This window comes from Anoplophora glabripennis, unplaced genomic scaffold (assembly GCF_000390285.2).
Source record: "Anoplophora glabripennis isolate ALB-LARVAE unplaced genomic scaffold, Agla_2.0 scaffold138, whole genome shotgun sequence".
NCBI classification, from domain to species: Eukaryota; Metazoa; Arthropoda; class Insecta; order Coleoptera; family Cerambycidae; genus Anoplophora; species Anoplophora glabripennis.
Genome location: NW_019416326.1, coordinates 102,109 through 112,822, shown reverse-complemented (window position 1 = coordinate 112,822; position 10,714 = coordinate 102,109). Strand labels below are relative to the sequence as shown.

Sequence of the window (10,714 nt, the reverse complement as noted above, 5' to 3'; positions counted from 1 at the left end):
GGCTAACTTTGTAAGTCGCGCCATTTCCACCCCCGGACCGGACAAGTCATTTTGATGGTAGAAATGCGTTACAGTACACCTCCTTCAACTATTCCTTAGATCATTTCGTTTTGTCCGTGTCCGAGAACAGCTACAGCAAAAATAGGGGGCTAACTTTGTAAGTCGCGCCACTTCCACCCCTGGACCGGACAAGTAAATTTGTGGGTGAAATTTGCTTGTAGTACAATCATAGATGATCATAGAATTGTTAGATATTTATTTTTATTAATTTAGTTTTGGGGGCTAACTTTGGGGGCTAACTACACTTAAGTGTTCATATAAGGTTGTAGGAATAACATACAAAAAAAGGAATTTATATTAAATTTTTTCTTTGTCATTCTGTGTTATCCTGCAACAAAAATTACGTCAAAATAATTAGTATACGAGATCTGTTCAGAAAATAACCGAACTTTTTGAAATACGCGTTAATCGAGATAATTACTGATGTGCGGTTGGCAACATTGCATTGGGCGTAACCTCTTTGTAGCCATATGTTCTTAAATTATTTGAGTGTAATATGTTTAAGTGTTAGTGACGAGTTTTGAAACGTGCGATTTTCTGGAACAACGACGCAACGTAAAATTTTGAGTGAAATTGGGGAAAACCTTCGAAGGAAACGTTTCAACTTTTGAAACATGCTTGCGGATATGTTATGCAATGTTACGAAAGGTTTTCACGACTTAAAATTGGTCGCCAGACAATAATTGATGATCCTTGACGAGAAAGGCCTTTGACTTCAACTGACGACTCCCACGTTCAGAAAGTCAAAGATCTGGTGCGTGTAAATCGCCGATTGACTGTCAGAGAAATTGCAGAAGAGGTTAACATCTCAATTGGGTCACGGCATGAAATTTTGCAAGAAAAATTAAACATGCATCGAGTTGCAGCAAAATGTGTTCCTCGTTTGATGACCAAACAACAAAAGCAAGTCAGACTCGATCCAATGTCAAAGATATGCTCACAAAAATGAGATTACGGTCCTCCCACATCCTCCTTACTAGCCAGGCCTGGCTCCTTGCGATTTTTTCTTATTTTTGAAATTAAAATCAGCGCTGAAAGGACGCCGTTTTCAGACTATTGCCATCAAAACAAATTCGTCACAAACTTTAAAGGCCATTTCAAATGAAGCCATCTAAAAATTCGCGAAATGGAAACACCGCTGGGAAAAGTGTATGAACGAGGGAGGAGAGTACTTTGAAGGAAAGAAAAACCAGTAATGTTTAGAATTAATAATAAAGCTTAAAAAAATAAAGTTCGTTTATTTTCTGAACAGTACAGTGGGTAGTTTTTTTTAGGGACATTAGCACATAATAATCAGAAATTCATGTTTTTTAAAACTAACTGCATAAAACTAATAGAGTGCACAGAGCGAAACTACAATGAAAAATAATACAGTCACACACAAAAAAAGTTGTTTGTACTTTTCATGCGAAATATGTTATCCGAAGTATTTTTGCCTCCTGATCACGAATCCATTGTCAGAATTGAGCTATCACATCACAGGAATTTCCTAACCTCAAAAAACTGGTCAAAAATAGCAAACATTCACGAAGAAGTGCAAGGAAAAATACAAAATTTTTTTTTTTCTATATTCAAATGTTCATTTGTATGGTTAATACCCCGCCTAACCTGAATCCGCGGTCAGAATTGAAAGTTATTTTTTTCTAACCTAAAAAAAAACGGGTCAATTAATATCAGATATCACGAATTTTCAAAAAATAACAGATTCGCGGCTTTGGTATATGGGGGTTTTCGGGGTCGCTCATCACGGATCCGAGGTCAATTTAGCAAAATTTAAGATGGCGGATCCAAGATGGCCGAACAAATTTTCCAAAAAATTACAGATTCGCGCCAAATTTGATATACGGGGGTTTTCAGGGTCGCTGATTACGACTTCCAAAGTCAGAATTGCGAGATTCAGTTTGTGATATTTTTGTTTACTTTATAACGTGAGTACCCAATCATATTTTAATCTTATTTTTTTCGGCTATATCTTGTTCTTTTTTCTGTAAAAGATCTAATCGTGATGAATGGACCAGGGTCCGCCAGTTGCCGACCGCTGCTCTAGGGCCTATACTTTCTCTAATATCGTACCTCGCCGATCTTAGTGGGACACCCTGTACAATGATGTAATACCACCGAATATAGTTATACTCTGTTTGAGTAACTACTAGAATTTTTTTTCACGTTTACAAAACGGTTTGGCATATGGGTCAAAATCATGGAGGTGACGAATTTGAGTTGGAGAGAATTTTCTTAATTAAAGCTACAATAAATTAAAGTTTTCTTCTCATTTATCGAATATTATAATTGATAGTCAACTCCACATGGAATCACTTTTGTTGAAACAATAATTTGCTCAAATACTTTCACTTTACGATTTTATTTTGGAATTTACAAAGATGAAACAATATACATACACATGCTATGAACGTTATCATCTCTCCGTCGATCGCTTATCGACACCGCGCAGGGCACGGCTCTGTCGGGATACCAACCGTTACAAGGAGGCAAACCCTTTGGCAATAAACTAACTAACAACTTTAATTCAATATGTTCTTAGTTTAATTTTATTCCAACTAACATACCCGAAAAAATCATTTCGGGAACGCTTCCATAATTCATTAAGGAAATTCAAGTGGCTAAAAAACACATTAAAATCAATTGAATTTAAGTAACTATATTCTTAACACTACTTAGACATAGTTTGCTTGAAGGGTTCTTATATGCTTTACAACAAATTGGAAAAAATCGTTATTTCTATTTAATTAAAAAGTTGTCCGGGGTAAAAGTTGTCATTTCATAATCGCAACCATAAAATATCAAAATGTTTTTCACGGAACGTGCCAGATTGCGCTGCTAGCGGTGTTTACGAAGTGTTTGTGAACGGGTTGACGGCTTTTAATTGTTAGTCTGAATTAATAATTAAATTAAAGTGGTAAGTAAGTTTCTATTTGATATATGATTTGCGTACATCAATTCAGCATTATTACGAGAACGCTGTTGTAGAATGTGTTAGGTTAAAATTAATATGATAATGTTATGATAAACAATCGAGGCGACTACAACATAACCTCAAAAATATTTCGTTTGACATTGTGACAAAAAAAATCAAAGACGATAATGGCGGAAATATCATTTCGGGAACGTTCTCGGACTATGACGGGCATTGGGCATTCCCGAAATGATGTATGTGTTCTCGAAATGACTGTTAGTCTATTTTTTATCAAGTCAGAATTCTACCCAAATAATTTTTATTTTATTTTTCCAGAACGAACTGAATCGGAAAATGGAGTCTAATGATAAAGCTAATTGCTAAAAGAAAACTTAAAAAAAAGTTAAAGAAAATAGTGTTGCGTATATTAGACAAAAGGAGAAAGCTAAAGCAAGGAATCGGAAGTTTTTATGACCATAGAACAAAGGGAAATAAAGAGAACAAAAAACAGAGAATATTACCAGAAAAAAAAGCTGAAAATAAAACAAAATCTATAACTGACATGACAGAAAGAGAGAAACGGAAGCAAAGAAAACTGTGGAGAAGGAATTCAAAAAAAATATAGACAAAATAAAAAGTCGTTGGTAAACACACTCAATAATATCCCTCCAGATTCAGAAAATGTAAGTATCCCTACTCCCCGTTCAGTATCACACAAAAAAGCTGGTAGAAAGATAGTAAGAAAAGATAGAGCTAAAGCATATAGAACTATAGAGAGAAAAAATATTCAAATAACGAGATTGCAGCATAAAGTGGACAGATTGAGAAAGAAATTAGAAAGGAGTAATAAATCTCTACTTCAGAAGAACTTCAACTGTAACCACCAATAATGATATGGATATGACATCAAACGCAAAAGTCACTGAGTTAGTAAAAACTATGTGAAATACGAAAAAAAATCCTGTTTAGCGAGGTAATTTCAACCCAATTACAGCAAACAGCTCAAAATTTACCAACAAATTCCAAGGAACGTGAAGCGTTTCAGAAATGCGTGAGTGGTGATGTTCTTGAAAAGTATCGTTTGCAACATATGGCAAAAAAGTTTTTACCAAAGAACAACAATACCAGACATCTTGAAGTCCGATCGTAGAACACCAATCATTGTCGTCTCTCTTAGAGTTCAACAAAAAATCACAGATTTTTATGAAAGTGATGAGATCAGTCGAATGTGCCCGGGAAAGAAAGACTACGTTATCAAAGGTAAAGTAAAGAAACAAAAGCGTATACTTTTAGATAATGTAATTGAGTTGCATCCTAAATTTGTTGAACAAACCGAAATCAAAATATCGTATCTAACATTCTTGAGACATAAACCATTCTGGGTAGTTGCCCCTACTTGGAGAGATCGTGAAACATGCCTTTGCGTCAGGCACGAAAATTTTGGGTTTATGATTACTAAACTCAACATTTTGAAACAACTAGCTGCTAAGACTACTCCAGAATTAATAAAACAGTACAGCTGTGATGTCACATCGTATAAATGCATGGTTGGCTTTTGTCTGGTGTGCTAATACATTGATATAGATCCTTATAGATAATTACAGTAGAAAACCTTATTAATTGTTATTTTGCAAGAAATAAAGTCTAATTTGATTAGTAAATAGGTGTATCATTTTAATATAAAAATACACAATTAACACTGCCATCATTTCGGGAAGACCATAGTCATTTCCGTAACATCTCAATCATTTCCGGGAACGCTAATAAATATATAGTTAATGACAAAACATTAAATTTTTTATATATTAATTTAATATTGATTGAATGTGCCACTAAAGCCAAATACCAATATAATGAAATAAGTAATTTAAAACTTGGAATCATAACAATAAATTAAATTTCCCATACGAAATTCATGTGTTAGTGAAATGAGCAACAAAAATGCACCACAAATATTACATTTAAATACATTAGGTCATTTTTCTCATTAATATAACAACTCTTATTAATTTTAACTAAATTAATGGAATTAAACTACTTTTCGACTACGTCTAGTATTATTTTTAAAGTTTTAATGAACGTACCCAAAATGACTTTTTCTCGCGCGTTTATCCATTACATTTGATGATAAATTGGAAAATATGTCATTTTGTGCGCTGTCCGGTTATAAACTAATAAATGATGACTTAATGCAACATTTGAACGTAAAAAATCCATTGGTAAAACAACGTTCAACTTTTAATAATATGGGCAATGAAATTTTCCACCTCCATGATTTGGATCCATATAATCCACTAATTAAGAAAAAGTTTTAATTATTTGAACTTTTCTGAAATTTGTGTCCGCGGTTTTTTTTCACATAAAAATACTCTGGACTAAGATAAGTTGAAATAAATTAAATTGTTTTTACCTCAGGAATCTGCGAATTGATGTATAACCACTATCTTCTGGGACACCCTGTACAGCGTAAATGATTAAAAAAGAACCATAACCATTGACTTATTTTTGTCTCACGTATAAACATTTTTCAACAATCAATTACGGTACTTACATACATCGTGTTCTGCACTTTCAGCTTAGCTAGGGCTATCCTGGTTTCACCCATGTAGTCGTGCCCGTACTTGTCGTCGTCCACCATCAGTATGTGCAGGGACTTCTTCATCAGATCGCTCTCGGTGATGTCGTAAAATGTCAGGTTCTCGTTGAACTCTGGATTCCTGGTCTTGTGCACCGTTTTCGTCCTGAGGCGAGTAGACACTTTGGCTGTCGGTAATATATTTAACTTGCAGAAAGGGTCAGACAGACCGCTAATGTCCATGGGGATCAGATTTTTTGCCCTGTAGACGGTACAGTGTAGGGTGTTGGTTAATTGGTCGTAATTTAGTGAGAGCTCTATTATCCCCATGGGGTTGTCCACGGGTTTGTGTTCTTCAGACGAACTCTAAAAAAAAATGATTTATTTGAAGGAATTATTATTTGTTTGCCGTATGTTCTACCTTGAATATACTGCTGTTAATGCTACACGTACTGGGTGATATTTTGTCGTCGCTTCTGGTGTCTGACCAGTTCCAGTCCGACATGGACCTGCTGGCCATCGATTCTCTTCTAGAAGCATCCGAACTTTCTGAAAATAAAAGTCAATAGTTGCTAGAAAAAAACCTCAAAAATGAAACAGTTTTCATGAATATTTTCCCAAATATGTTTTGTAGAAGAATTATGATAATTTACTGGCCAATTTTGCAGGTTTTCATAACTTAATATTAAATTCGATAGTATTAATTTTAGTTACACGCTACAGTTTTGACATTGCTTTAATTTGAAATACGAATATTTAAAAAGTTGTAGTAAATTACATTCATAGATTTAAGAGAATTACTATCGGCGTCGACCTGAGTTCAGATACCACCCATCACAAAATTTAATTGTCAAGGGATTATACATTACCCAGGTAGAGTACTTGGAATAACCTTAACACTCGTCTTTGGATTAAAAAGATATTATAAAGTGCCTAAATGCAACTTCAACTTTCATTGAGCATAAGAAATTTCGTAAATGGAAAGTGGAAAAAAGGTCATATTTAGAAAAATTCCAATGAACACTGTATAGAAAATAGCCCATTACCGAAAGGAAAACAAAGAAAATGCAGTTATTCGAAGATTGCTTCATGAATAAGTCAATTTTCAATATTCTTCGAAACAGTGTCATTGTCTCGGTAGACAGATAAATAAACACCCTTGTCCAAAAGATGCGAAAACGGCAATCCAGGAGCACAGAAGATTAAACAACCAGAATTATATCACGTTGTCGGCACCTTTGATCACTGATGCCTTTTGTCAGTGACCTTGAATGACGTAAATCCCCCACTTTTGGTATACAAAGTCAGGATTGTATTCAGTTAAATTTTATTGCACTAAACAGGGATGTAACGAGCGTTCAAATAAAAACGTGGTCGAAGTTGGCTCTGACACATTGGACGTAGGGAGTAGCTTATAGCCACCAACTTAACCTCATTTCTCAACGAGCTGTATAGCAGCTGTCAGTTTCAATAACGTTAATGACTATATAACTTTATTTTAAAGAATAATCGTGATAACAATAACAAACAATTAAAGGAGCTGCGGAAAGTGTCCCCCTCCTTGTTATAACAATAAATTAAAGCAGCTGCTGAAAGTGTCCCCCTCCTTGTTCCAAGCACTTTTCACACCTGTTCCTCAAAGAATTAAAGACATTTTCTAAGATGCTCGGGGTATTGTTAATTTCACGAATCTTGTCTATAAGTCGAGCCTGCAGATGGTTTAAATCAGGAATAGGCAGTTCAAAAATAGTGTTTTTAAGGTAAGGCCACAAAAAGAAATCACACGGCGTAATATCACATGACCTCGGTGGAAATTCATGTTCAGCATTGAGACTTATTAGTCGATTTTGGAAAACTTCCCTCAACATATTCATCGTCTCGCCTGCCGTATGTGCCCTTGCGCCATCTTGTTGAAAGTAAAAGTTTGTAATTTCGTTTTCTTCCAGCTGGTTAACAAAAGGAGCGATAATTTCTTCTCTATACCTTTGCGCAGTAAGAGTACCATTAAAAAAAATAGGTCCATAAATCCTCCTTCGATTGAGAGCACACCAAACTCCAATTTTTTGAGCGTGTAGAGGGCCCTCGACAAAAAAGTTATCTGGTTTTTCAGAAGACCACATTCTCATATTCTGTGAGTTTACGTAACCACTTAAATGAAACCAGGCTTCATCAGAAAAAAAGGTGATATTATGAAGTTCACCGTAGTTGTTTAAAAACCATTCACAAAATACAGCCCGTCGCGGAAAATCAACTTCATGAAGTTCTTGCTGACAAGTTAAACGATAGGAGAACAAACGCAAATCTTTTTTTAACACTGTGTGGCAGGTACCGACTGATACTCCCACCATTTGTGATAAAACACGTACAGAAGTTCTTGGCGCATTTTCCATTATTTGTTGGACATTTTCTTTTAATTCTTCAGTCCGCTTTTTAGGTCGGCCGCTTCCTTCTTTTCTTGTTACACTGCCCGTTTCACGAAAAACATTAACACAACGCTGAACTGCACTTTGAAAAATTTTGTACTCAACAACGCCGGGAAATTGATTTTGAAATTCTATGAAACATTCCTCAATAGAATACTTCCATATTCCATCAATCTTGCGTCCATTTCTAAAGTAGGACTCTATGATAAACACTTTTTGTTCTTGAGAAAACACCATTTTAAACGCTTTTTAAAACGAAAATATTCAAATTGATAGCGGCGATATAGCGCTTTGACAGATGACGTTTAAGTTCATTTGCTATACGCTACGCCCTACGTCCAAATTTTCAGAACCAACTTGACCACGTTTTTATTTGAACGCTCGTTACTAACAAAAAAGGCAGGAATTTATGTGCAGCAGAAAATAATAGTGAAATGCAAAAGACGTGGTTATTTACATGAAAAAGTTTTTATAGGCGAATTTTAGATTTATTTTATTTTTAAATTAAACGTCAAATAATGAAATTATTTAATGTTGAAAATGAGGTTAATCAATGACATGTAGAAGACATGGTTATTTATATGAAAAAATGTTTTAAAGGCGAATTTTAGATTTATTTTATTTTTAGGTTAAACCAGTCTAATAATGAAATTATTTAATGTTAACACTACTGAATAATTACATAGGTTTCAATATTTATTAACAGAAATTTAGAATTGCAGTAGATAGATTTACAGAACCTTGTCCCAGTGAAAATTATCTTATTTTTTCAAATAATAACATGGCATCATCGAATACAAAAACCAAAGACATCGCTGGGAAGAGAATTTTTTGTAGAATACAAATTTGTAAAAATATACAGTGTTCCATTTAAGAAAAACCACCTTAAAGATGCTCCGCCGTAATGCATCACCCTGTACAATTCAAAATATTTTTAAATTGTGAACTTTTTTAAGTACATCAGTCCCATAAAATATTTCTTTTCGAATCTTTATAATAAGGGAGATATTGAACTGCACCACTTTGTTCGCATACCAAAAGTGGGGGGTGCATGCACAGATCTGCGCGAATACCCCAACCACGTCAGGATATAATTCTGATTGTTTAATTTTCTGTGCCAGGAGTATATGTATCAGAGTAATATACAGGGGGATTCACAATTTATCAAAAAAGATAGGAAATATTTGTTAGTTATTTAAAAAGAGTTGAACTTCAGGTACCTTCAGCTGATTTGATTTGACAAATGCCTATTTTTATTTATTCGGTATTATTGTGATTTTCGTAGTGCTCTTATCATCGTATCTTACTGTTTACATCAGTCTTACAAATGTCCTAAATGGCCTCTCTGCATAGCAATGGAGAATTAATTGATATTGCTTTAATTTATGGTGAAGTAAGGCACAATGCACTAGACACTAGTAGTTTCTTACTTGTATGTAAACCGTCTTTCGGGTGGACATGTGTGCTACCTTTTAATTAAAAATTTAAACTGTTAAAACAAACCTAGATTTTTAATTGTGATACGTATAATTTGAAATACGACCCTGCTTGTTTATGACCAACAATAAATTGTCATTGTCTTAAATCTATGAATGCACTTTACATACAACACGTGTTTGTTATTGCAGTTGCGTTAGACTGGCGTAAGTAGGATCGGATTAACAAGGACACTTCAAGATCGAAATTAATACATCTGCATTTGATTTAATAGCGACAAAGTATAAAGCGATCTAGATATTTTTTAAGATGCTTTCCACGTTAGAATTAATAAGGCGGAAATACACATGCCTCTTGCTTGCACAATAGCATGCAAGTAGCTTGCAGGAGATAGCTCCTGGTATGTGTTTTTATTAAAAGGCATGCCTGTAGAAGGCGCGCAAGTAAATTGCACATCATTTGATTTTTTGACATGCAATGTGAGGTGGGGGGTTTCGAGGGAGTTGAAGTGACATGTCGGAACGTGTCTACTTGCTACCTACTGATATGCCAATAAGCCATAATACTAACGAGGCATTCCATTTTACTTGCAAATGTATCAGCAGTGTGCCATCTGCCGGCACATACCATTTCTTAGCATGCAAGTTACTTACCTATTTTACTGGTATGTGTATTTCCGCCTTTTTACGATGCAGGGAATGGAAGATAAGACAAGAAAAAGCTTAGTTTTGCGGTGGTTATATAAAAAGTAACCATCTGCGTTGATGCCAGATAGTAGTATAATTCGACGCTTTAGCACGAAAACATGTTATCTCAAATTTCAGTTGGAAAACATGCTATCTCAAATTAATTGTAAGCTTGGAAAACATGCTAACTCAGATCTTTAAGTAAAAACATGCTATCTCGGTGTGACTAGAAATTTATGTTGGCACATTGAATGATTGAAACCGTGCATTTATAATAAACTTATTAGACCAGTGCTTAAGCCTTCAAAAATGGTAAAAAGTGAAAAAAAAATATAGTAGGATGAAACCCATTGGCAAAGGAAGAGAATATAATAGAAATGAAAGGAAAAATAATTTACAGGCGATCTGAGGTCGGGAAGGGGAAGGGGGTGAGTTTTTAAGGGTAAAAAACGGTTTATCTTGATTTCCGGAAAAACTACAAGTCTTATGGAAAAAAGTTAAATGGCAAAGTTGTAGGTAATAAAAATATCTACAACTTTTGTATTTACACTTTTTTCACATAACCTCAAAATTTATGTGAAAAATTCAAATAACCAAGTTTTTGGTTTTTTATTTTTAT

The 10,714-nt window shown here is 34.6% G+C and overlaps 1 protein-coding gene across 1 annotated transcript in view; it reads right to left on the bottom strand.

The window, feature by feature from the left end:
- The window catches only part of LOC108903170 (rabphilin-3A), a 79,179-nt gene that overhangs the window by 26,439 nt on the left and 42,026 nt on the right, over window positions 1-10,714 (bottom strand). Inside the window, exons 7-8 of the mRNA XM_023454114.1 lie at window positions 5,971-6,098; window positions 5,526-5,915 (exon numbers count right to left, since the gene is read on the bottom strand). Of these exons, the coding sequence (XP_023309882.1) occupies window positions 5,526-5,915; window positions 5,971-6,098 (518 nt within the window). The remainder of the gene's footprint in view (window positions 1-5,525; window positions 5,916-5,970; window positions 6,099-10,714) is intronic.